This window comes from Antedon mediterranea, chromosome 11 (assembly GCF_964355755.1).
Source record: "Antedon mediterranea chromosome 11, ecAntMedi1.1, whole genome shotgun sequence".
NCBI lineage: Eukaryota > Metazoa > Echinodermata > Crinoidea > Comatulida > Antedonidae > Antedon > Antedon mediterranea.
In genome coordinates this window covers 3,181,598-3,209,474 of record NC_092680.1, presented here as the reverse complement: position 1 = coordinate 3,209,474, position 27,877 = coordinate 3,181,598, and the positions used below count along the sequence as shown (strand labels likewise).

The window sequence follows — 27,877 nt, the reverse complement described above, 5'->3', positions numbered from 1 at the left end:
GGGTTCAAGTCCCGTCACATGTCAGGATTTTTTCTAAGGACAAAATTACAACTCCACTCCCAAAGACTTGTAATAAGACTTTGTTTATGTAGAGCATCTCGTATATAGGTTTGTCTTATGAACCTCTGAGGGTCCCTAATGATCAGCAATTGCTGGATGGATCACCCTCTTTAAATATGGTTTAAAAAAAAAATCTTTTGTGACTGTCGTACCAGCAGTTGTTTCTGAAGCTGTTGTTGACATTTCTGTTGGTGAGGTTTCTTCCGTTATGGATGTAGTATCGAATGTCTGCTCTACTTCAGTAATTGTAATCGTCTGGTCAGTATAATCCTCCGTTGAACCTATGCCATTAGAAATAGAATATTAACAGTTTATTTCGATAATTCTAAATTATTATTTGTATTAGTTATTTCTATATATGTAATAATTCAATCTAATTCATGTAGTATTCTATAACATTTTGTCTCTTGATATGTCGATTAGAATCGATGAGAAATTTGTAATATCTTTTTACATATTATTGCTTTTTGTAATCTTAGTTCAAATATCGACCAGGTTTTTGGGAACTGGCTACTTAAACTTTATTATTCACGTATGCAGTAGTCATAAATTCTAGTTACGTCAGTAGTTCAGATACCTTTAAAATTCACCTGAATCTTTATCTTGATCGTGTAGTTTCCATGGTAGATTAATAATATTTACACGTAAACTTTACAATGAAATCGTGAATATTTAAACCGATTGTTCTGATTGGTCCAAACGAACATCTTATCTGATTTATTATTTACCATCCACCCAAGGACCTAAATGATAACTAATACAAATTTAACTTACCACTAGAGTCTGGATTAATACTCTTTGACCATTTTAAATGTAGACTTTATATTATAAATATCAAAGAAGGCTTTTTGAAATAAGAATTTCTAATATTAATTTAATAAATAATTATTTTTTAATTTACTAGTCTTCTTCTAATAATAATAAGCAATCCACTAAACAAAAGTACAATTAGGTAGTCTTCTTAAACAAAACCATTTATAACATAAAATAATAACGTAGACCTAATTGAAGAAAGTGAAAAACAGGACAGATTTCGCATTTGTTTCAGATAAAAATAGTAAATCAACATTAGCGCCTACTATAAATATAACCATTACGTTAGCCAACATCTTTAATTAAATAATTTATCTCCAACTTGATGAAGTCGTTATTATGAAAGTGATATAAACAACATTCTCGGTGGATTCAAAATATCTATGAACCTTATTAAATGCAAAACAAATTAACAGTAATTACAGTTGAAACAGGGCAAAACAAAATTACAATTTATTGGCCAATTACATCATAACCTCGGGTAAATGCAACGTATGCCTATGCCTATTATTCAACGAAATGGCCTAACCTTCAGTTTCCGAATGCCCATCAAAAGAAACAGACCTATGAACAAAGCAACCAAGTTTTATCTAATCCTTAATTAACTTCTCGTCAGAAAAAATCGATAGAATTCACCGTATAGTAGTAGTAGTAACTGGCCTGCAGGAGGATGCATGCAGTTGCCGATGTTGGACAAAGTTACCATAATCGAGATAAACGGTAATTTTAAAACAAAATTGTACTGTACCTTCACATTGTATAGCACAACTTAGCAGACAAATCAAGAGTAACTCGATCCTTCTTCGGCTGAACATTTCTTCGGTGAGAGATTGTTCACAGTACTAAAAACAAAACCACACACAATTACACATTTATAGCAATAAAGAAGTCCAAAGGGCCAGTTTCATCGGGTCCATTTCGATTATAAATTTCTTTCGTGTTCACTTAATGTCCAGAGTTTATGGAACACGATTGATATAGAGACCATAGAGACCAATAGGAAGCGGTTTTCAAGACTGTTGCTTGGTAATGAATCAAACTAAATTAATATTCCTAAAAAAATACTGTTAGGAAGATAAACAATACTTACATAAATTTACATACGTTAAGTTTATAGTGTTAGGCGTTGGTTCGCGTCGTCCCTTCTCACTTATCCAACACCGTTTTAATCTTTCACGTTTTTAATTTCTAATTGGATTATGATTATTTAATTCTGTTAGATATCATTCACAAAGACAGGCGTTGCTATCTAAATGTGAATACAAAAACGGTCGGATAAAGATAACCAGTTTGTTTACATAGTCAAATGCATAAGAACAAGAGTTATGATTATCTGAAAGTAAAACCGATAAGTGGGTTGAAAGGACATTCATTGTTGGCACATGGTTGGAACTAGGGCTAGTGTTGCAATGCCATCATTAGCACGGGAGAGTAAAGTATCGTTTTTGGTAGATAATCATTTGAATGATTCAAACCAACAAATATCATCAATGAAATAATAAGAAGAAGATAATAAATGTAGTTGTGTATTAAGTATCACTATTTTCTAGTCATTAACGTAATTACGTTGGCCTAACTGAAAAGAAAGTTATCGCATGGGAATAAAGACTTATGAACGCAGATGCGCACGCAAAATCTTTAATAACTTAGAGTTAACTGTGCAAAACTTCTTTTTTGCCTTTGGAATTATTTTTCCTGATGATGATCAAATAAAGATCGAAACGTTGAATGGCTTGCCTCTCGTAATTTGGAGTCAGTTTTATATTATGTTATTTAAATATAATCAGTGCATCTATTGGTTTTTGATCTGTTGTACTAGTATATTCTATTCCTTCAAATAATATTAATTACTAATTATGTAAGTAGGCCTATCATTTTTAAAATATAAAACCGTACATGTATACAAAATCAAAATGTCTTTTGTTATTTTAGTACTGAGTGAGTGGCCGAGCGGTTAAGACAGTGGAACCGTAATCACGTAGCCATAACATCGGCAGGGGTTCGAGGCTCACTCACTCCATGGTTCTGGTGGTAGAACGAGTCTTATCGGATAAGGACTATAAACCGTAGGTCCAGTGTACACAACTTGCTCGTGTGCACTTTAAAGAACCTAGTACATCTTTCGAGACGAGTAGGGGGTTACCCCGGTGTACTAGTACATCACAGCCACTGATCACCAACTGGGCCCTCTGGGAGATCAGTCTTTGACTGAAGAGGTCACCCAGTATAAAGATAAAACAAACAAACAAACAATACTTGTGTTAATGACAGAAAAAGTTCTGGAAGAGGTAAATGGAAATGGTTTAGGCCTACCACAATGGTCATCATATCAATGTCATGTGACTTAAGAACCTATATGCTTTGTTTTTTGTATTGATAAGATTAGATAGTTTTGGAGGGCTCATAGTATACCGACCTATTATATATATTTGTATTTGATTGATTGACAGAGGCATTCTATTTCACCTTATTCTGCCCTGTATAACGTAGGCGTAAGTATAGTTACTGCATTTCGACTTAAACATTGGTAAAAAGATAAGCATTTTGGCACACATCGTTTTTTATACGTATAATGCTTTAGCTCGATTCCAGACAAAAATGATAAACAAGACAAAAATCGAAATGCCGAGTGATGGACTAACACAAACAAGACAAAACTCGAAATTGATGGACTGAAAGACTATAAATAGACGATATAGAAGAATATTCGATAGATGTGCTTCGAATCTGTGATTGTAATAACTTTTATTTATTTTGAAATTTAGAATATGCTCACAGCGATGTTGTATTTCAGTACAGTGCAATTGCCACTAAAAAGACCATTTTACACATTTCGTTTTCTTCATTTAATCCACTAGTTTCATCATTAAATCGCTGTTCTTTCAGTTGAAGACAGTGTTTCTGTCAGATGTTAGTGTTAGTTAACTGTGTTAGATTGAGGCATAAGTTCGATCGGCACTTCTTTGGTACCAGGAGCAACTTCTCTGCAAGAGACAACACATTTGTCACAAGGCGTAAACAGTTGAATGACTTTTGTACCTATGAGTCAACTACTTTGTGTTTCTTTGTGACGTCACTGACGTTACTACAACATATATTTAATACCAGTCAATTTATATAAATATTGATTATTATAAATAAGTGAGGAATTGAGGGTGCATGACGTCATCCACTAAAGCAACACAAACCATGACCATTTATCAACATTTGTAGTATATGTTGACGGCAGATTGCAGAAGAGATGGAGATGGGAAGATGTTTAAAACGATTGTATCATTCTATAAATATTGATTTATTATTTATACCTAGGCTTGGTAAATCTAACAACCAACCAAAACACTAGTCCACCAGCCACGATGATCACTGATACACCGAGTATTGCAATTGTTACTATAATTAAAAAGTAATAAAGTATTACTTATTGTTGTGGTGATAATGATTAATATAATGAAAATTATTCAGTGATAATATTGATATCTTAGATGCTGCATTTCATTTAAAACATTAAAGAAGTTACTGACCTATCAATCCGACTTCCATTCCTTTATCTGGATTTTTGGTAGATTCTGATTCTGAAATTTAAAGTTTCATTCCTTAGCATGTTTATTCATTCGTTAATGGATCTATTTAACATACACTTACTACATCAGCTAGACTCGTATCTAGTGACAGCTGCAGAATCGGGTATTACATAGACACATTCATGTACACAATATACTTCATCACTCTCGCTTTCAAAAATCAACTTATAAAATCATGAATGAACATAATACATAAATAAATTACGTTCTTTTTAAAGGTTCACGACGTAATTGATTCAAAGAAAACATGTAAAATGATTTGATCAAATTATATAAATCATGAATGTGTTCAGAAACTTTAGAGGTAGTTTGTTTCTCTTAAGCAACGAAACACTCGATTACTGTAGAGAATAAGGACTACAGTTATATTCACACTTGTTCCATTTCACGGAATAGAAGACGGCGCTGTATTGTTAAATATTGGAAAATGAAAATCATATACAGAATTGAACGGCGCCATCTTCCGTTCCGTGAAATTAAGTGTGAATATAGCTTAACTTGATTAGAACAAATTTGAATTTAGACAAAGCACATACCTTTTGTGATGGTCGTCGGTTTTGCTTCAGTCGTGTTAGTCTGTTTTGGTTGACGATTGGATGTCAATTCACTTTCCTTTGTACGTAACGATGACGTCGACTCTTCTGTTTTTGAAGGCTTAGTTGTGAATTCCTCTTGTGCTGTCTGCGTTCTTTTTGTGAAAACCGTTGCCTTCTGTGATTGAGTTGATAAAGCATCATCAGTATTTACCACCGGTATTTGTTTCGTTGTTAGCATTTTCTGTGTTTTCGATACAATATCGGCGGTTGTTTTTCTTGTATTAGTTACTGATATATGTTTTGTCGTCTGTTCTTTTTCGGTCTTTGATGCCATACCAGCTGTGTGCTGTGTTGGAGTTGTTGTTTCGGCGGTCGTCGCATGTGTTGAGATTGTCCCTTCTACAGTTTGTTTTGTATTAGTTACTGATATGTCTCTTGTTGTCAGCAATTTCTGTGTTGTTGATGCTTTACTGTCCGTTTGTTGTATGTGAGTTACGATTGTTGTGCTAGTTGTCATATCTAACGTTCCCGGATATTCACTTGTTGAAATAATTTCTCTGTCAGATGTATCTGCATAATCAAAAGTTTTTAATATCAAGATATCATTCGTTCCTTCACCGATAAACAAATTCCCTTTTCTGTAATGTTATTCATCACGGAGCTTTTTCAATAAAGAATTAATAATACAGAGTCGATAGAAAGAACGGAGAAGAGTCGTCGGGTATAAAAAATCTTTCAATTTGTGACGGTCAATGACCAAACTATGTCATGTTAGTTAGTTGTGCACATGCGCAAATATTGGGACGTGTGTCCTCGCTCCTCACGGCGACACGGGTTTATAGGTGTGATACGTGTCATCGGACTATAAATTTACAAAATAATAATTTCTTGAAGAAAAAAACTTAAGAAAATCTAATTAGATATGTCAACATGGATTGGATGTGATGTGTTAATATACCTTCACAAGTAAATTCTGGATAACTCCATGTCGCATTAGCTAAGCACGTTGAAACACCAAATCCCACCATAGTGTAATTATCCAAACATTCGTACACAACCACGTCACCGTACTTGGCAGCTGACACATTTTTAAAAGAAGCAAATTCAATGTTGTGTGGGGTAGATGTGCACGTTACCGCTAATTAAAACGAAACATACATTTAGAAAATGTTTTTATAGGAGCGAGAAAAAAATGTTTGTTAATAACGTTTGTAAGTTGACTATTTCTAAACAAACAAAAATTCTTACTAACCCTCACAGAATGGTTTATTTTCCCATTTAACATTATTTGTACATGTGACATTAGGTGATCCTTTCATATCGTAGCCGTTTATGCAATCGTAGCGAACAACATCTCCTATGTCGTATTTATCATTTGCATCGTCTAAAACAAATCCGTTCAGTATACCACCAGGAAACCCACAGAAAGTAACAGTATCAGTATAATCTGTTCAAAAGAGTATGAAAAAGCGAAAAAAGCAAAAAATACAACAGTACTTTGCAAAATGCAGAAAGCAATAGTAGGGCGTGCTATTCATTTCCGCCTATTTTAAAGATACAGATAACTCAAGATTTTAATAAGCTTTAACATAATAATAATAAGTACATTTTTTGTATGGTCTGTTACGTCATAGCTATTTAAAACAATAATTCAACGCGATAATCTCTCAGTATTATAGTGGCCATTTAAATGTTACTCACCGTAACTACAAATGTACCTTGATGATTTATCACAACCTTCATCGCACCAATTATACCCGTGTACTTTCAACAGGTTGACGCAATTCCCATCACCACTAGGTTCATTAGGACCCCATGATGTATAGGTAGAATTAAGACCTATAAAATTACAGATATATTCCTGTTACTATCTTTCCATTGGTCTTTCTTGTCTTCATTTTTATGGTGGTCCGAATACACAGCTCAGTATAAACTAGTTACTACCAGTTAGTATGTAAAGGTAATTTTAAAAATGTATACATGAGTCAGCTAATCTATCAATTCGATAACATAATTAAACAATGACAATGGACACATGGTTATTTATCAATTGAGAAACTCCATAATTTATATAAATTTTAAATGTAATCAAAACGATGCACTGGCCATTTGTCCATTTCCAAATACGTGGATCAGCGTTCCTTTTTTCAGCACCAATCCAATAGTCACCACCACCGAGGTCATTACTGTTCTTTGTTATCAACGATTCAATGTAAGTTTGTGTGATCTCATCTGTGATTTCAACAAGACGTCCTAACATTTGTCTTCCTCCACTGTAGTCATAATATTGATACTTGCAAGTGTCTTTCGCTCCGTTCCAATTGCTATTAGACGACGGGTTGAACACATAACAGTAGGTATTTCCATCAATGTGTGCTGGACCATATTTTAAAAAGTCTCCAGTTGAGGTAAAATGGTTTGGGCAATCGTCAGCTAAGGATTAAATAAACGAATTTAAAAATCAATTAAAAAGCAACATATTTCTTGATGATTTATTTAATAGAATAATTATTATAATTAAGTTAAAATAGAAAACAAAAATGTTCATTAGTTTTAATTGAACTGTAATACACACACATGGATGCTTTATGTCTTCAATATCTTTTGAGCTTGCTACAATGTGTTACTTTAAAAATGATGCATTCCATAAAAAAAGTTCCATACCAAATTGACAGATATATCCCATTGTAGTTCCAGAAAATACGCTTGCCCATTTCGCTGTGCTGCCCTTAAGAAAGCAACGATCGCCAACGTCACCAGCTGATGCAGATTCCCAATTAGTGTAAACCATGGGAGAATTACCTGTGATAGAATCAAGTTAACGGTATAATATACTTTATGCAATAATCAACTGATAATTCAAAAGTAATTCAACATGTGGAAGTATATCAGGAGAAAAGCCATAACGAAATTAATTACCTATTATATTATAAAGAAATAGTTGAAGCATGGAGGATCCTCCATGGTTGAAGTAATCCGTAGAGTTTACAAATGGGATTATATTACCACTGGTAATGATGGAATACAATGAATAAATTATACGACGTTGTGATTATGATTATATATAATATTACTTGGTAATAACTTTATTGTAATTATGACTGTTACGAGACGAATGACGATTAACGTAATAATAAGGTGATAATTATTATTATTATTCTCAGTTATACAATTATGATACTAATAAACGATATTGGATAATAAGTGACTAAAACAATGAATATGACAGTTATCACATTATTTAATGATGTATCTTTATTTAAATAAAACTAACTGTCAGCCCAGTACCACTGCGTCACAATATCTTCGTACAATCCGATCCAGTAGTTTTGATCATCATTCCCGTATTTCCTATTAATCTCCTTTACAACTTCTTTTTTTGTTTCCTCATTTCCAATGTACGCCAGGTTTGCTCCAGACGATATACAACTCACATTAGCTCCTTGCCACGTTTTTTCCTCGGTTCTTATGTTAAAGCAAGTATCGGCCACGATGAAATCATCGTTTGTGTTCTCACAACCTTTACAAAAGAAAAGATAGAAAATAACATCAACAGTGACTCACCAAAATTAAATACTGCTATTGCTTGGTTAGTAAATTCTTCTTCCGAATAAGCGCCAATAATAAACATTTATTCATTTTTAAATAAACATGATTTTATTATCTATATTATATGTAGTATGTAGTATATGTATACTGACCATATTCAACACAGTTTGGTGATTCGCCGCTCCACGAGCCATCAACCTGACAATGTCTTGTACTATTTCCTTTTAATGTCTTATCTGGATGACATGAGTAGCTGATTACTGTATTATACTCTGTCGTACTACTGCTTACGTTTCCAAAGGCAGGCACAGATGGTTCTGGACATTCAAGATCTGTTGAAAATTACATTTGCTATGTTATCATTCTAACGTTATTTAGAAACCGTGTGAACGTATTAAGATGGTCAGTAAACTAATTATCAGCTTACCAATTCAATTTAAGAAATGACTGTAGGTTACTAAGCCATTCATTATTTGCATAACTTTAATAATTTGGATCAATAATATGCGGGTTTAAACCGTAATTGATAGTTGATAAGCAATTTCCATGTAATATTATAATAATTACGTCACAAACACTAATCATGAAAGTCGTATCTTCTGTCGTCTTTTCTAACACAGACTTACATTTGCATTGAAGATCACTTCCTATCCATTGTCCATCTTGACAAAACTTTACCGCATTTGCTTGGTTTTCAGTTGGAAGAAAGCCACTGTTACACGTATAGATGACGTAGTCACCTTTTGATGAACCACCAGAAGATGTAAATGTAGCATTGCCAATTTCAGGTGGCGAACTGCAGTCACTCGCTGAAACAAAACGGGAAAGAAAAATAGGCATAGGTCCTACTAAATACCACGAAACTGTTGGCACACGTACCTTTTTATATCAGATCATCTCATTCTTTGTATGGGTGCAAACTAGAGATGTTTCTTTCTCTTAATCTATGAAAATGTAGCCCAGATTAACATTGTTTCCTAAATCAGCAAATGGTTGTGTTGCTATGCAAACTTTGTTATGCAAATAGCAACGACTCAGCGATTTTGCACTGGCGCAGTTTACTTTTTTTGTCCAAACTAATTGTCCTTGCAAAAAAACACGGATTGCATGCGCAAATTTTAACGTTGATGGAATATCTGATGGCGATGATCTAAAGACAATACGTACATGAAATTGTATGGTCAATGCATAAATGTTGAATTTAAGTCTATATTTTAATAATTTAGACAGTAAATCAATAATTATTGGGAATACCTTCAGATTGTACAGCACAACTTATACAAATAAACAGGAACACAATCGTTCTTTTGTTGAGTGTCATTTCTTCATTACACACAAAAATAAAATCTGTCACAGTTATTAAATAAAAGACAACATATTATACAAAAATATATATCAGAACACATAAAGACAACCGCAAATATAATATATATAACATGGTGTTTTATATGGCACAAATGTGCCTAACCTCTGATATTTAGGCCTATTACAATCGTGCAAGTGCAAAATGTAATCATACATTTTAGTTTCATTTTGATTTCAGAACGCCGGTGCTAAATGACATTCACCGCCTTTAATCGTGTTGTACACATTACGATAATTACCTACTGTAGGCCTACGTGCTCCCAAAAGAAGTGTAGGCCTAATACTGGTAATGATATATCAGTTTTTAAACTGAATTCAAATCCTAAAGTAGGCCTACTATATTTATGAAGAAAATCATACTTACACAAATTAGACCGAAGTGAGTGTTTTTATTACTAATATTGAATTGGCAGTGTCATGAGTTGTATTATCCCATTATATTATCTACAAAGTTTCGATTATGTAGTTCAGTGAGTTACAGATAAAGATACGATTTTGTTTACTTGTAGTCAAAATTAGGTATGAACAAGAGTTAAATATGTCATTTGACAGTGATATTATCTTAAAGTAAACCAATGTGATTATTGATAGATGCGGATAGTTGTGTAATGAAGCCATTAGCACACAGGAAAATAGATTATAGTGTTTATTAGCTTCCTATCATAGGCTAAATCATCATAATATAAAGTACCAGCTCTCAAATTGATTGATACATATTAATATATTTAGAGAGTTGCAACGTCCGTCCAGGAGTAAAAAAAGAAGAATCGTGATTCGGTCATATCCTACGCAGTACGTGTGCACGCATGTGCACAATATGTCAATTTGCGCAATGCTCTAACAAATATATATAACCTCCCATTCCCATTCTCGATCACTTCTCACGACGATCAAATTATATTGATCGAAAAGTCGAGAAACTCAACAGTTTTGTTCAGAACTATATATTGGTGTACCACAAGCTTTACATCAACATATTGATTTCGCCCAATATAACATACATTTAGTCATTATATTTGAGTATAAACTAAAAACCGTTACAATATTGTATAATACAAATAATTACCGCGGTTGTTGCGGAGGACAACGGTTACGTCACTCAAAGAAAAAAATCTGTATCTTTCTAATAAACTGGAAAACCATAAGAAGCTTTTGTTTCTCCCATTGAATTCATTGGAATAAGTTCTGAATCCTCATAACCCTTTTCATAGCCACGATTCGTTTTAAAGCTAGGCCCTGTATTTGAAGGCTCGTAGCTAGGATCTCTTTCCCAGTTTGACTGCGAAACACGGTTTGTTCGCCTCACATACATTACTTGAGACGTAGCTTCAAATTCACTGTAGCCTTCGTTGTAATAATCGAATTTGTCTAAAACATCATGTTGAAAAGAAAGCCGTGCTCTCGGAATACCCGTGAAGTTGGAAAAGAAATCTTGGTCGACATGTGGTGGTGGTTCGTCGAAATCAAGATCTTCTGCTTTTGACTCTTCTATAGGATGTCTTCTACATTCAACCAATAAAAATATAATGAATTATTCTCTTCATCACTGATATATCTTGTTTATCAATTTGTTTTGGTAACTACTACTATTCTTTGCTAACTAAACACAATTAATAGAATACTGATTAACACATTTGATTTTAAAATACTCTCTAGAAAGAAAGAAGTTAGATAGGTACAGCCAAGTCGGTGTACAAAAGCCCACCTTCCTGGTAATTTACATTCATTCTATATTTTCTATTAATATTCTATTGTTTATTAAATTTATTGAGCGGCTAATCCCTCTTTTTTGAAGGAATCTTAAATCACCTTTACACTATTCTGGAAACGACAAAATGGATGCCTCAAATAATTAGGATTAGTGAACTAACTATACTTACCGTCTCAAATAAGAACAGATTAACAGTATAAGGATTAAGAGAAACAGAACCACGAAAGCACTTAAAACGCTAATGATAACTGAAACAAAATAACGAGTAGGGTCAGTAAAGACAACGATCGCTGACGGTTAAAGTTATTATTTCATCTACACAACCGCCAATATGTCTACAGCAAGTTAACTGTTATCGGTGCATATCCAAAAACAATCGGTGGTGTGGAGACGATACGACCGTATGCGACTCTATGATCAACTGATTTGTAATGTTTACGACACGCTTCGGTAAGTTCGTATTTCCGCGTCGCGCGTCGTGTCGTGCAGTTAAATCCCAATATGAAATCTAGTTATTTTATATCATGCTAACTGTGCTCTAAATATTATACAAAGCTGACAAAGTTATATACTTACTTAAATATGTAAGAGTAAGTCCTTCACTGGGAGGGTTCGATGTGGAATCTGTAATCAAAGACCACATTTGATGTAGATAATAGAATCAGAATACCAATCGGTTATGAGGACACTATGATAGTTTATGAGTAAGTTGTCCTATTCTATTGATTTGGGAAATACATGCTCATGCAATACTTACAGTATTCTGTTGTCTCTTTTTGTTGACGTTTGGTTGTTGGTTCACTCCCTGTTGATAGCTTTGTCTGTAATGTTGTAATGTTAACAACATAATTTGTTTTGTGTGGTTTAGTTGTAAATTCTTCTTCAGCTGTATGTTGCTGTGTTCCTTTTGAGACCAAATTCGTCTTCTGTGATTGAGTTGTCAGTATATCGGTTTTATCAAAGTCCTGTGTTGGTGAACCATCAGCAGTTTGTCTTGTAGATACTTCTGTTGTAGGCTGCACTTTCTGTGTTGAGGAAGGCATACCTTCTGTCTGTTGTAAGTTAGTTGTCACCGCTTCGACAGTTGTCACGTGTTTCTGCGTTTGAGGTGTACCATCATCAGTTGGTCTCTGTGTTGGTGAACCGTCAGCAGTTTGTCTTGTAGATACTTCAGTTGTAGGCTGCACTTTCTGTGTTGAGGAAGGCATACCTTCTGTCTGTTGTAAGTTAGTTGTCACCGCTTCGACAGTTGTCACGTGTTTCTGCGTTTGAGGTGTACCATCATCAGTTGGTTTATGTGTTGGTGAACCGTCAGCAGTTTGTCTTGTAGGTACTTCTGTTGTAGGCTGCACTTTCTGTGTTAAGGAAGGCATACCTTCTGTCTGTTGCAAGTTAGTTGTCACTGCTTCGACAGTTGTCACGTGTTTCTGCGTTTGAGGTGTACCATCATCAGTTGGTCTCTGTGTTGGTGAACCGTCAGCAGTTTGTCTTGTAGATACTTCTGTTGTAGGCTGCACTTTCTGTGTTGAGGAAAGCATACCTTCTGTCCGCTGTAAGTTAGTTGTCACCGCTTCGACAGTTGTCACGTGATCCTGCGTCTGAGGTGTACCATCATCATTTGGTGTTACCGGATCAGTTATTGATACGTGTGTTGTCAGAATGTTCTGGGTTGGTGATGCAATAGCCTCTGTTTGTGGCGATTGAGTTGTTGACATTTCAATGGTCGTATATTTCTGTGTGGTTCTTGCACCGTCACTAGTTTCTCTAATAATAGTTGACAACATTTGTTTTGTGGTTGGTCTCTGTTGAGTTTGCGATGTTTGCGAATGTGATGTCGTCATTCCATTTGTTATAAAGCTCTGAGTTGACCAAGTACCGCCAGTTGTCTGTTTTCGTTGCATTGTTGATTTGATACCTTCTGACTGTTTTGATGCAGTTGTCACAATAATAATGGTGTCAGACGTCCTATAATTCTGCGTTGACCATGCGCTGGAAGTTGTTGCTTCTGTTCCTATATTATCAGATGTTTCTATAGATTCAGGTATCGAAGTCATTTCTGTTAACGGAGTTTCTTGTGTTTTAATATCCTCTGTCAGCCTTAATTCTGTTGTAAATTCTCGTTCGGTTGTCGCTGGTCGTGTACCTTCAAATGTTGTCGAAATAATTTCTGTTGTAGCATTTTCTTGTGTTATAGTGTCGTCTGTCGACTCTAATTCTGTTGTCAATGTTTGGTCGGTTGCTGTTGATCTTGTACCTTCAGATGTTTCTATAAATTCAGTTGTTGAAATAATTTCTGCTGTAGCATTTTCTTGTGTTATAGTGTCGTATGTCGACTCTAATTCTGTTGTCAATGTTTGGTCGGTAGCCGTTGATCGTGTACCTTCAGATGTTTCTATAGATTCAGTTGTCGAAATAATTTCTGCTGTAGCATTTTCTTGTGTTATAGTGTCGTCTGTCAACTCTAATTCTGTTGCCAATGTGTTGTCGGTTGCAGTTGATCGTGTACCTTCAGATGTTTCTATAGATTCAGTTGTCGAAATAATTTCTGCTGTAGCATTTTCTTGTGTTATAGTGTCGTCTGTCGACTCTAATTCTGTTGTCAATGTTTGGTCGGTTGCCGTTGATCGTGTACCCTCAGATGTTTCTATAGATTCAGTTGTCGAAATAATTTCTGCTGTAGCATTTTCTTGTGTTATAGTGTCGTCTGTCAACTCTAATTCTGTTGTCAATGTTTGGTCGGTTCGCGTTGATCGTGTACCTTCAGATGTTTCTATAGATTCAGTCGTCGCAATAATTTCTCTTGTCGACATATTCTCTTGTGTTATAGTGTCGTCAGTCGACTCTAATTCTGTTGTCAATGTCTTGTCGGTTGTCGCTGTTCGTGCACCTTCAGATGTTTCTATAGATTCAGTTGTCGAAATAATTTCTCTTGTCGACACATTTTCTTGTGTTATAGTGTCGACTGTCGACTCTAATTCTGTTGTCAATGTTTGGTTTGTTGCCGTTGATCGTGTACCTTCAGATGTTTCTATAGATTCAGTTGTCGTAATAATTTCTCTTGTCGACATACTTTCTTGTGTTATAGTGTCGTCTGTCGAATCTAATTCTGTTGTCAATGTGTTGGCGGTTGTCGCTGTTCGTGCACTTTCTGATGTTTCTATAGATTCAGTTGTCAAAATAATTTCTCTTGTCGATATATTTTCTTGTGTTATAGTGTCGTCTGTCGACACTAATTCTGTTGTCAATGTTTGGTCGGTTGCCGTTGATCGTGTACCTTCAGATGTTTCTATAGATTCAGTTGTCGAAATAATTTCTCTTGTCGATATATTTTCTTGTGTTATAGTGTCTTCTGTCGACTCTAATTCTGTTGTCAATGTTTGGTCGGTTGCCGTAATTAATGGTGTACCTTCAGATGTTTCTTTAGATTCAGTTGTCAAAATAATGTCTCTTGTTGACATATTTACTTGTGTTATAGTGTCTTCTGTGGACTCTAATTTTGTTGTTAATGTGTTGTAGGTTGTCGTTGTTCGTGCACGTTCAGGTGTTTTCATAAATTCAGTTGTCGCAACTTCTGTTGTAGGCTTTTCTTGAGTTGTAAATGTAGTATAGTAAGTCGTTTCGAATTCGGTTGTCAATGTTTCATCTGCTGTATGATAAATTGTACCAGTAGACATTCCAAAATATTCGGTTGTTGAAGCAATGTCTATCGGATTATCTGGCGTGGTAAATGATGTCGTCAAGCCTTCTTTGGTAGGTTGTGTCTGATGTGTAGGCGAACTCACGACGCCAGTTACTATGGTGCTCCTAAGGTTTTTCGTACTAGACTCAATCGTTGGTTTAATACCTGAAGAGAAAATGACAAATTTAATAACATCAAATTAAATCATAAATATAAGAACGAATAAACCGATATACTTTTTTTAATGACGATGAATCTACACTCATTTTCAACGTATACAATGATTTTAAAAGCTATGCTTTATAAAATCGTTCATTCCTACCTTCACAAGTAAATTCTGGATAGCTCCATGTCGCATTGGCTAAGCACGTTGAAACACCAAATCCCACCATAGTGTAATTATCCCAACATTCGTACACAACTACGTCACAGTACTTGGCAGCCGACACATTTGTATAAGTAGAGAACTCGATTTTGTGTGGCTGGGATGTGCAATTTACAGCTAGTCAAAAAAAGAATATTATTTAAAAAAATAAACTTTATCAAATTGTAATTTCTGGTTAGACTTCAACTGAATAACTAAACAGTCGTCTAAATGTCTAAATGTCGATGTGGGACTAATTTACTTGTTTACCTTTAAGTGGTTTATATCTAAATAAAAATCGTTTTGCCACCAATTGGCTGACATAATATCTTTTTCTCTTAAGAAACATTAATATTAAATATACTTACCAACACATAATGGTTTATTTTCCCATTTAACATTATTTGTACACGTGATGTTAGGTGATCCTTCCATAGTGTAGCCGTTTATGCAATCATAGCGAACAACATTACCTATGTCGTATTTATCCTTTACGTCGTCTAAAACAAATCCATTCAGTATACCACCAGGAAACCCACAGAAAGTAACAGCATCAGCATAATCTTTAAATGCAATATTTATTTTATATTTATTATATTACATGTTATGATTGGAAACAAAAAAAAAACATTTTTAAAAGGAGCCTATTTTTTCTTAGCCATTTATAATTTGATTGTAAATAAAATAAAAGCAATGTTCTAAGGTGTCACTTCACTGTATATAGACTTGCCCCAAGTCTCTAGTTGTCGTTTTCATGTTGGTAGTATTCCTTTACGAGCGCTACAAGTGGATCATCGCGTTTTGATATTTTGTCCGAAACTAAACCAGCTCAAGTGCAGTATTACGCCAACAAATCACCGTCTAGATCCTGGAAGCTCCGCGTCATATGTATATAATTGTATGTTTAAACCCTTTACCTCTTGGCACGTACTACTTTTATTTTGGTTTTACTCTACACTACAATTTTGTATCAACTGAATGTATTGCTTACCGTAACTACAGATGTATCCCGACGTTGTACCACAGCCTTCATCGTTCCAATTATACCCGTGTACTTTCAACAAGTTTACGCAACTTCCATCACCACTAGGTTCATTAGGACCCCATGATGTATATGTTGAATTAAGACCTAAATTATTGCCAATTTAAAATAAACGCTAATGTAAAACATACTTTGACGTAATATATGAATTATAAAATATGCCTTGTGTCATCTACTACCATTGTGGTCATGTTAGACTGGCTCCCTTTTACGAAATTGAGATTGGTAAGTGTAAAAAGTAACAGAAGAAATTACCCTAAAATAATAGTGAATACAATTTGCCTAAATATAAAACAAAACATAATCTTTATTTTTCTGGAAATTGACTTGTTCTGTTACACATTATGCACTGCCACACACAAAACCAAATTTTTTCTTTATAAATCCTTAGTCAGACATCAAGTAGCCATATCCTAAAAGCTCAGTGATACTTAACTACGACTCCATTAGGCCTAGTTCAAATGTTTGCAATGTTGACATTTAATAAAATAAAGTATACGATATAATACAAATTCTTTGTACATACTGACCATTTGTCCATTTCCAAACACGTGGATCAGCGTTCTTCTTCTCAGCACCAATCCAATAGTCACCACCACCTAAGTCATTACTGTTCTTTGTTATCAACGATTCAATGTAAGTTTGTGTGATCTCATCTGTGATTTCAACAAGACGTCCTGTCATTTCTGTTCCTCCGTCAGACTTACGGTATTGATTCTTGCAATTATCTCTCGCCCCATTCCAATTTTGATTCGCCGATGGATTAAATACAAAACAGTAAGTGTTTCCATCAATTATTGATGTACCATATTTTAAAAAGTCTCCAGTTGAGCTAAAATGGTTTGGGCAATCATCAGCTAAGGATTAAATGAACGAATTTAAAAATCAAAATGATGATTTATTTAATTGAATAATTATTATAATTAAGTTAAAATAGAAAACAAAAATGTTCTTTATTTTTAATTGAACTGTAATAGTACACATATGGATGTTTTATGTCTTTAATATCTTTTGAGCTTGCTACAATGTGTTACTTTAAAAATGCAGCATTCCATAAAAAAAGTTCCATACCAAATTGACAGATATATCCCATTGTAGTTCCAGAAAATACGCTTGACCATTTCGCTGTGCTACCCTTAAGAAAGCAACGATCGCCAACATCACCGGCTGATGCAGATTCCCAATTACTGTAAACCATAGGAGAATCACCTGTGAAATAGATGTATTCAGAACATATTTTAGCAGACATTAAAAGCTCCTCCTTCAGTCACATACTAAGAAACAAATGCCAACAGAACTATTAACCTACATGATTGGTGGTTTCCAGGCCATTACAAATACTACTAGTAGTAAGGGGTAATATCTTAGAATAACTAGAATACAATATGTTTATGTTCCACCCCGTTTGCACAATGACATAAACATTAATGACCACATCGGGACATACGGCCCTCCCCTCCGCCCCTCTCCAGATCACTGCCAATATGTATCTTTATCAAAATTAAATAAATTAGGCCTACTGTCAGTCCAGTACCACTGCGTCACAATAACTTCATATAATCCGATCCAGTAGTCGTGATTCTCATTCCCGTATTTCCTATTAATCTCCTTTACAACTTCTTCTTGTGTTTCCTCATTTCCAATGTACGCCAGATTAGCTCCAGAAGATATACAACTCACATTTGCTCCTTGCCACGTCTTTTCCTCAACTTTTATGTTAAAGCATGTGTCGGCCACGATGAAATCATCGTTTGTGCTCTCACAACCTTTACAAAAGAGAAGATAGAAAATATCATCAACAATGACTCGCCAAGAAAACGTAAGGACTGCTATTTAAACATTTATTTTTAAATACAGAGTTGAAACCAACATGATCTTATTATCAATGTTTGCTTTAATAAGTATACTATACTGACCATATTCAATACAGTTTGGTGATTCGCCGCTCCACGAGCCATCAACCTGACAACGTCTTGTACTATTTCCTTCTAATGTTTTATCTGGATGGCATGAGTAGCTGATTACTGTATTATACTCTGTCGTACTACTGCTTACGTTGCCAAAGGCAGGCACAGATGGTTCTGGACATTTAAGATCTGTTGAAAATGAGTTTGTATTATTCTTGTTTTCTTATATTAACTGTTAACCTTCTTCTTGATGAACATAAAAAGAAATAAATGTTGCTTTGAATTGAAAATTGGAATTGAACAAACTCTGGCTTTTCAGTAAACGAACTCTGGTAAGGTTAGTGTAAACAAATGTTGTGAATACGTCCTTGATATGTTCAGAAATTCAAATCTTAGAGGTACCGTACCTTTGGTGCCCGTAACTACTGTTGAAAATACATTAATTTGCACTTACATTTACATTTAAGATCACTTCCTATCCATTGTCCATCTTGACAAAACTTCACCGCATTTGCTTGGTTTTCAGTCGGAAGAAAGCCACTCTCACATGTATAGATGACGTAGTCACCTTCTGATGAACCACCAGAAGATGTTAATGTAGCATTGCCAATTGCAGGTGGCGAACCGCAATCACTCGCTGAAATAACATAACAAGTAGGCCAGAATTAATAATGGTTATCAGTATGCAGGAAATATATTGACTTAGATACAAAATTGTTTCTATGTATTGAAATGAATGATTCTGTAGAAGTTTAGATATACTCTCTACAGCTTCACAGTTTGAATTTTTCGTTGCTGCAAATTCTGTAAAAATCTGAAAAGAACATGTATTTATCTTCCTGCATGCAGCTTAAAACAATGTGTCGATGCTGCTTCTTTTGCTTGAAGTGTGTTTCAGTAGAGTGGTGTGAGATTAACAAAGTAGCTAAGCATTGAAATTGCAGGTATATATTTTAAATCCAGCTTACCTGCAGAGAAGTGTTTGATCCCTGGGTAAACACACAAAACAAGAGATATCCAAAAATATTCGTTGAACATTTTTAGACCTTGAAAAGCGATTTCCGCAATATAGATATTAGGCCTACTACAAAAACACTTTCACAATCCAATAAACTATCCCGACTTGGACAGAAAACTTAGCATCGGATAGTAGGCCTATTGTCAAACATGAACTTTCGCCTCCCAGCATCTTGAAATCACGTGATAAGTATTGTTGCAATAGTTGATATAAATCATTAGGACCTACGTTTATCTAGATGGATATAAGATATACTTTTCGTCATAATAATCAAGGGGTTACAAAATGTAGGCTTTTGCAAAGGACAACGAAAATAATATAACTGCAGTAAACAAAACAAACAAATTCCAACAATCTTTTTCCTCTCTTATACTATAATGTTACGAAACATTAAATTCAGGTTAATTGTTAAAGTTGATAAATTACAATATACTATGGTTATGCTGATCTCTCTCTCTCGAAGTGCCATATCATGAGACTTTGGCGATCATGTTGTGCCACAATTCTCTGTCTATTGCCATATTCAGCAACTCCACTTCTTTGGTATTCTCGCCTCTATTCCGAATCCATTCAGCTATGCTGGCCAACCAAGTGACTCTTTTCCTCCCCCTGCTCCTTCTTCCTTCTATTTTCCACGTTAAATAGAACGGCTGAACTCTATATAAATTTTAAGACAATGATGAATTTACTATTTTTCAGAACCAAGCATGAACAAATTATATATTTTAGAATTATTATTAATTCAAAGTACTGGAAAGTTTGGTAAATTAGTAAAGGCTGAAACCTTATCTGATTTGAAATCAGAAAATATTTAAAACACGATGTAAACCATAATAAATTAATGTTTATACTTTAAATTGCAGCTGATTCTGTCACGGTGTTTTGCCTAACTACAAGAAACAGCGAGGCTGTTTCATGCCAAGTGACAGGGAAAAAGGAATGTATGACATCAGGGAGCCAAACAATCATGTGAAAAAGGTTGTAGCCACCTTGGGCTACAAGAAAACACTATTATTGTAGCTTACATATACCGTATACGAGAGTTTGGTGCAAATTTGGAGAGAACCTCATTATTTACAGTTATAAAAGTTTGTTGTTTTCGAGTGAAACAAATATTTAGATACCATATTATCGCCCTATATTATATAATGTTTTGCATCAATAAGTGTAATATAGGCAGTAATTACCTTTACAGTGAGTACAGCATATACTATCATGTTGTTAATATATTTTCGTTATGATAACAAATGATAAGGTAACTGAATGGCCAATTTCATATTATTGCGGTCGTAGAGATGACCGTGTCAGAAATAGCACAAACTCGTTTATGTATGTGTTATCACGAATAATATTTACACAAGTTTTAACAGATTTTGAAAATACTCAATTAGGTATGCTTAAAAGTCTATTCACCTGATATTTTGTTGGATCACTTATTAATATATTGTTCACATGTCAATTTGGTTGTCTCAGCTTTGTTCAAGTCAGGAAATAGGCTAGGTCTACAAACGTTGTAGGCCATCAACCTCGATTCGTTTAGACCTGGCGAATATTGTCCCTCTCTTCATTGGATTACATTATTTCATTAACCTTAATCGAATGTGATTGCGGTTCGTTTTTTTTTTCAATTCAAATGCCGCCCAATCAATGGACCCGCCCAATCAAAGGAAATACATTTAGAAAATTGCGGGGCTGGTACATGATTTTGTGTTCGGGAGTCGAGTGCGAGAATCGTCCCGATGAGAAAATGTGAGAATATGAAAACGTGTCTACCATGGCTATGCTATACTGTAATAATTCACAAAATAGTAGGCTACATGGATATAATTCACGGTTTCAGCACGTTAAGATAATCAGTTTAATCATGGCATGGAAAGTGATTTATGGTGAGTGTTGTTTGAAGAGCGTTTGTCATAACACTGATTATGAGTGTATGTACCAACAATTGTGATGATAAGGTACAAGTTAGCTTCCGTCGTCACTGCCCTTTCGAGGGGTCAAAATATTCTCTCTTCAACAAGAAAACCAATTCCGATGTCCAAATATCCACTCACTAACAAACAACCAACAATACTCACTCATTCTCTACGGTTTTTAGATCTAATTTAAGGTCACAAACTACATTTAATGTAACATAAATACTATATGGTCCTATTGCGATAACTTTTTTCGTCTTTGAACGGTTCAAAATGTTTAAATTAAGTCGATTCTAATAATGTTAGCGGTCCGCGATTTCTTTTTCCTTACGATGTTCCTTCATCTGGAGGGTTGAAAATGTCAGGCCTAGGCCTAAACAAGAGAAAAAAAGTTGTATGGCATTTATTTTTCCATTAAATAGACTGCCATGAAACCTCGAAAGAAGCCCATGTGCTCCTTCATTTTTAGTAATCTTGGGTGGGCTTCTTTTCCACATGGAGTTCTTTTCGAGATTACTTTTGCAAACTAAAAGAGGGGAGCTAACTAAAAGAGGGGAGCTGCTAGGTTCCCGCCCGCAAATTGTTTCATTTACATGATTTAAACAATCTTCTAATGTAAAGATTAATAACACCAAAATTTAAAAGTGTGGCGTGTTGATCTTCCCCATAATACACCATATGAATCTCTTGAGCAACGAAATAGCTAAATTGCCTCAACACACTCCACTGGGACATGAATACCACTGATTTCGCATTGTGATATTCTACAAAACACTTGATTTTCATGTTCCCACCTAAATATCTCGGCTATTATAAATCGGATTTTTTTGGATAGTAGCTCAAAATAAACTGTAGACAATACTGAACATAATGATATATGTTTGAAATTGTAAAGTTACAAAAAGGATGTGTCATTTTACGCTTTAAAACTCACCATCCATTGACCGCTGACAGTGTGAGGTCAATTTTTTACCTATTTTCTAAAGCCCCACAGTGTTTTATTTGCAATTTAAGATCACTTGTAAGTCATCAATCATTTTGGATAGTTTCTTAAAAGAAAGCTGAATATTCATAGATTCCTTACATACTTTTCTTATGAGCATTGGCTTAAAATAGACTGTGTCAAAATAGCAAAATCTATTTTGAAAAAATCTAAAAAATCCTCAAAAAAGCGGCAAAATTCAAATAGGGTTTGCCTCTGTGTTATCAAGCCTTCACTTGACAGACCGTTGGATTGTAGCTAAGTTTGGGGTTAATTTTTCATTATATAATTGTAAGTAGCATTTTAATTTTTATATCATTGTAATGTTTGATATATAAGGCACAATTATTAGGTGTTATTTAGTTCTATATGTCGTGTTTTATATTCACAATTGCCAAATTAAGATACCTATGTTTGAGTGTTAGCGAGCTGGGATCTACCATTTTTCACTCGGGTAATGGTTATGATTATCTTTCTGTGACCTGTTTAATGAATAGATGGTAATTATTACAAAGTCTGAAAATGTTCATACTTTACTAGTTTATGTCATTTTAATTTCTTTGGTTAAAAAATGTAATCAATAATTATGGAAATTAGTTGTAGTCATAATGGTTGACCCCCCTATATAATGGACGATGACAAGACTTGGGTTGCATGAACTTGGTATGAACCGATAAGTAGATAAACAGCTCAATAGGTACATATTAAAAATCACTGTTTGGTTGCAAAATTTGCACCAAGAGATTCATATGTGCACAAACTAATTTGCATAACAACGCACGGCATACCAAACAGAGCTGTAAGGTCCCCGGAAATGACATCTATTATTTTGTTAAGAGAAATAGCTGCATAGGTTCCCGCCAGAAAAAAAAAAGCCATTTTACCTGATTTGAAATTAAATATGAAACAAATTATATGATTCTGAATCTACACTAATATACGAACTTTGCGTGCCATATTAATTAATAAATAATAGGCCTACTTTGTAATTACATTAAGAACATAATGGAATTTTAAAGATATTTTAGGCCTAGGACGTCTTCGACCCAATAGTACTAAGTGGGCCCTATCAGATAACATTATGATTTGTTGAAGTTGAAAGTTTTGTACCAAAAAGGAGAGGCTATTTTTTCTTATGGTATGTCCGATCATAGCTAGCCTAGCAAAGCTTGTGTAGGCCTATACCAAAGAATATATATCACAAGAATGAGTATTCCGCGATTTTTGCATGAGAAATTTGTAACAGAGAGCTCAAGTGAGTGATGCCCGCCCTCATAAGGGCGGATGTATAAATACTAAATAAGACTTGATTTAATAGACATGATACATGTCACATTAAATAGAATTATGATAATAGTTTTTGCAATTGTAAACTATTTTATAATACATATTTATTAACAATCTAGTGTACATTCACTTTTACAGACAATTATTTACTAACATGCTAAGTTAGTTCACAAAAAAGGCCTAACACAGCAACACCAAAAATCACGAATCGTTACTCAGCACGGCCTATTCTTTACCATTGCCGTGTACTACTCTACGCCCGGTAAATTAAGTATTGTTTTTATGATATAAATTAGTATAAGATACATGTTATTAATAGGACAAAATGTTAAATGTTATTAACATTTATTTGTTTTACCAGAAAGAAGTTAAATATAGGAATATTATTAAACTATCCTTTGTGAAAACGCGTAAACACCAACTCGCCCGGTCACGCTATCGTAGCGCCCGGTTGATAAAGCAAACTGTTTATACGGCAGTTTTTACTAAATAAATTGCATAAAATGAACAATTAAATATCCAAATAGTATTTAACATGATGTTGGCATGTAGTTGATAACATTTTTTATCATGAAAATACTACCGGTGGTCTAGCCTTTGATTATTGAAACCGTCACAAAAAGTTGTATACATCCACACTTATGGCGGCGCCCTACCACATGGACAATATTACTGTTACAGGGAAAATCGCGGATTACTCATTCTTGTGATATATATTCTTTGCCTATACCATGTATTACTTTGAAATTTAAAATGATTATGAGCAAGAGTGAAAGCGCCACCAACGCTCAAATCAAATACTTTTGTGTAAACGTTGGTGGCGCAAATGCATCAATTTAACCTTTAACCTCTACGATACTGACACATCGACAACCTGAACGGATTTGTTCTCTAAAAAGTGGATTTAGGTAACATTTTAATATAGGGCCTTCATTAATTTAACGAATATTAGTTAAATATAAATAATTTAGTTCATGTGGTTGTGTTATTATTATCGATGGCAGCTTAGGCTCACACTAATCTGAATCCTAGGCAATATGCATGGCAATATTGTCGATTTTGACCTTGTGGTGCCAGAGCGGAGTGAGCCGACCCAGCTGCGGAGTGAGCCTAGTAGAACCTAGCTATCTCCTTAAATACAAAGGTAGTCAGTGCTCCTACTACTATAAGTTAGTGATCGAGACTTTTGTACTGGTTAAGATGTTAATTATGAATTATCCCTTGTTTTGTAGTGCAGCGTAATTTAAATAAAAGTAGGCCTGGTCCTAGTAGTAGTAGTAGTAGGGCCTAGCTAGTAGTAGTATAGTAGTAGTATAATTCTGTATATTTTGTAATAAATAGAATGCCTAGCGGATCCAAGCCTAGCTAGGCCTACTTATCGCATATCATTACTACTAGCTAGGCCTACTATATCCTATTACATCCTATTACAATCATACAGTACTAAAAGCCTAAAGAAAGACCGACCATGGAGGTAAATGGACAGACTAACCAGCTTATTTAGCATTCCCGTTATCCAACCATTTCAGGATGTTTTCTTGTTGCAAGCATGGATTACTCCATGCTGCAAGACTTCATCCATTATGATTAATATTTCTGTATTCGCTATTCCTGATTTAATCAATATTGTCATTTTGTTTTCAGGTTCAACATGATTACCGATATACAGCTAGCTATCTTTGCCAATATGCTTGGTGTAACGCTATTTCTGTTGGTAGTCCTGTACCATTTTGTTGCTGTAAACAATCCAAAGAACAAATTAGAGTAAAATGCCCTCCCAGTGTTAAGGTAATATTAACAAAACAATCTTATAAACACATCTACTAAAAAAAGCTAAAACAAATATAACAAAAATAATGCTTAGCATTTTTCATGTTATTGTGAGATTATAAGCTGTTCAAAATAAATGAAACATCAAAGTTTAAAATCAATTTGCTAACCAATAAAACAGACATGCTTATATTTTTTTTTACATTGATATCCAGTGCCCATATTTATATAATGTATAAAAATTTATTTTAAAAAAACAACAAAATATGGGCCTTAATCATCAATCACTGCCAATACAGACAGGTTTAACCTATACCTGTTAATGAAAAGATGAGATTATTAATTTTTACTAATGACAATCTACAACAACACAATCATGATGCATACACAATGTTAGCATAACATAATGTACTTATGTCTTACTGTTAATTTGTCATGCTTTTGTGACATGTTGAAGCAGCTGTTTTAATAATAGTAATTTTCCACAATGGTCAATGAAAGATTTAGTACTTATTCTTATTTCTCATTTTAGAATTGTATAAATGGAAAGACGTGGTTCTCTGAAAAATGTCTGTCCCACCATCCCATAACAACAAACCGTTCTGATTGGATGGAATGGAAGAATACGTCCTGATCTGAACATACAAACTGGACATACCCGCACATAATAACACAAGCTGATCCAACACTCTGGATGTTGTGTCAACTGTATCAAACTGAATATGAGCGACCTTAAACCTTGTATTTAGTGTTACTATATAAATTATAATCGGTGTGAAGTATACCACGCACTACATTATATTTCCAAAGAATGTTTTGATGATGGTAAACTTTATGATAAAATTATGTAATAAATTCAAAGAAAGTACTTAATATTTTGTGTTTATTTTACTTCCTGTAGTCATTGATAATAGTATCGGCAATAGAGTGAGAGACCCAATTATTACTTATATAAAGTTATTTTTATTAGATTATATTTCACTCGAAGGTGAAGATTAAAGCTTTGTCTACACTATCAAACTTTATGTGAAAAAAACAATGTGATGTGCCCATATATGGATATGATACAATTTAATGGAATCACTTGTGTAATATCGGCTATTGTGACTTCTATCTGGCTTCTCCGGAAGATGTGTCTCTGAATTGTCATAAATAAATAAAATACAAATATCACTACCATAGTTGGTCACATCACACTTTTTTGTCAAACTAGTCTGTGTAGACAGAGCTTGAGAGACTATTCATCAGGAAATAATTAAAATAAGAGCGAACTTGTGTTGTTTATAAATACCACCCTCTATCGGCAAGTAATTTGTTTTTGTTCGAACAGCGCCGAAATTTAATTTATGCGTAGTATCAAATCGTTGCTAGTTCAAATGAGTGTCGTTGATGGAGTTAGGATTTATTTTATTCAAAACTTATATTATATAACGTTATTTTAGACCAAATTAAATAATAGAGAAAAATATAATACTTAGGATAGACCCTTTATAATTCATACATTAGTACACATTGCGTAAACTGTTATGCATTAGTAAAACATCAATATGTTTGTTATTAATGAAGAAAATAAATGTTATTTTGATTGATTCAAATTAAGCGTTAGAACGACCTGCAAAAAAAATGCCAATATAAATTAATTAATCGTCTCTAAAAGGTGAGATCTATAGGCCCTACGTAAACATTTAAAGATACGTATACTATTATAATCTTAAACTAGTAGGTAGATACGGTAAGGCAGTATATTATTACAAAGAATCTTCATATTTTTTTCTATGAAAGACGATTATAGAAGAAGGAATTGCGCGTCTACGGAAATACTTTATTGTACATGTGTTTATTGTACTATTATTAGGTCAGTATTCTCTTTGTTTTTGGACTGTTATTGTTGACTTCCTTCGGAGTTTCGTTTTACAAGCGGACCTAACTGTTACAGAATGATAAATAAAAACACAATGTTTGTCTATTGGCCTACTACTTCCTTGTACGGTATGCCTCTACGTCTTCATGCCATCTAGGCCTACCATCTAAAGGATGCAATTGAGTATATTTATGTTGTTGGTTTTTCCGTATATTGTATTCTTGAATGTTGCATGCAACGGCACGAGATTGTTGTCCTTGTTGGCGCTTATGTGCCCGCCCAATTATGACAATATTGCTCATATTTAGATATCACGAGACAATGAAAATACAGTAATATGGCAATTGAAGACGTTAACAAATATTTGTACTTTAATGATGTATTAGTGCAAAGGCAAATTAATGAAAAAAATTACAATGCTGTGGGTATCAGTGGC

At 34.3% G+C, this 27,877-nt stretch overlaps 2 protein-coding genes and 1 long non-coding RNA gene across 3 annotated transcripts; all 3 read right to left on the bottom strand.

Moving 5' to 3' along the window:
- Positions 1–3,191: 3,191 nt before the first annotated feature.
- LOC140063224 (uncharacterized) lies at positions 3,192–5,930 on the bottom strand. Its single transcript, XM_072109719.1, has 4 exons — positions 4,991–5,930; positions 4,395–4,445; positions 4,179–4,263; positions 3,192–3,857 (listed from the first exon to the last, which is right to left on the bottom strand). Exons 1-4 carry the CDS (start codon positions 5,505–5,507, stop codon positions 3,791–3,793), a joined length of 720 nt encoding a protein of 239 aa, XP_071965820.1. The 5' UTR covers positions 5,508–5,930; the 3' UTR covers positions 3,192–3,790.
- A 4,482-nt stretch (positions 5,931–10,412) lies between these two features.
- On the bottom strand, positions 10,413–12,868 carry LOC140062805 (uncharacterized). The gene is made up of 4 exons (XM_072109144.1): positions 12,373–12,868; positions 12,192–12,239; positions 11,785–11,863; positions 10,413–11,406 (listed from the first exon to the last, which is right to left on the bottom strand). Exons 1-4 carry the CDS (start codon positions 12,821–12,823, stop codon positions 11,028–11,030), a joined length of 957 nt encoding a protein of 318 aa, XP_071965245.1. The 5' UTR covers positions 12,824–12,868; the 3' UTR covers positions 10,413–11,027.
- A 6,720-nt stretch (positions 12,869–19,588) lies between these two features.
- LOC140063225 (uncharacterized) lies at positions 19,589–25,316 on the bottom strand. The gene is made up of 3 exons (XR_011847590.1): positions 25,303–25,316; positions 20,052–20,282; positions 19,589–19,859 (listed from the first exon to the last, which is right to left on the bottom strand). It is a non-coding gene; the product is annotated as an uncharacterized lncRNA (long non-coding RNA).
- Positions 25,317–27,877: the final 2,561 nt, after the last annotated feature.

What these genes read in the sequence shown, in the direction of transcription:
- LOC140063224 (XM_072109719.1), bottom strand. Translation starts at nt 5,507, where the DNA reads ATGACAACTAGCACAACAATCGTAACTCACATACAACAAACGGACAGT. An exon ending in AATGGAAGTCGGATTGATAG is followed by an intron (nt 4,264 to 4,394) that starts GTCAGTAACTTC and finishes TTTTAATTATAG; the next exon opens with TAACAATTGCAATACTCGGT. An exon ending in GTTAGATTTACCAAGCCTAG is followed by an intron (nt 3,858 to 4,178) that starts GTATAAATAATA and finishes TGTCTCTTGCAG; the next exon opens with AGAAGTTGCTCCTGGTACCA.
- LOC140062805 (XM_072109144.1), bottom strand. Translation starts at nt 12,823, where the DNA reads ATGCCTTCCTCAACACAGAAAGTGCAGCCTACAACTGAAGTATCTACA. An exon ending in ACTTACTCTTACATATTTAA is followed by an intron (nt 11,864 to 12,191) that starts GTAAGTATATAA and finishes ATTTTGTTTCAG; the next exon opens with TTATCATTAGCGTTTTAAGT. An exon ending in ATCTGTTCTTATTTGAGACG is followed by an intron (nt 11,407 to 11,784) that starts GTAAGTATAGTT and finishes GGTTGAATGTAG; the next exon opens with AAGACATCCTATAGAAGAGT.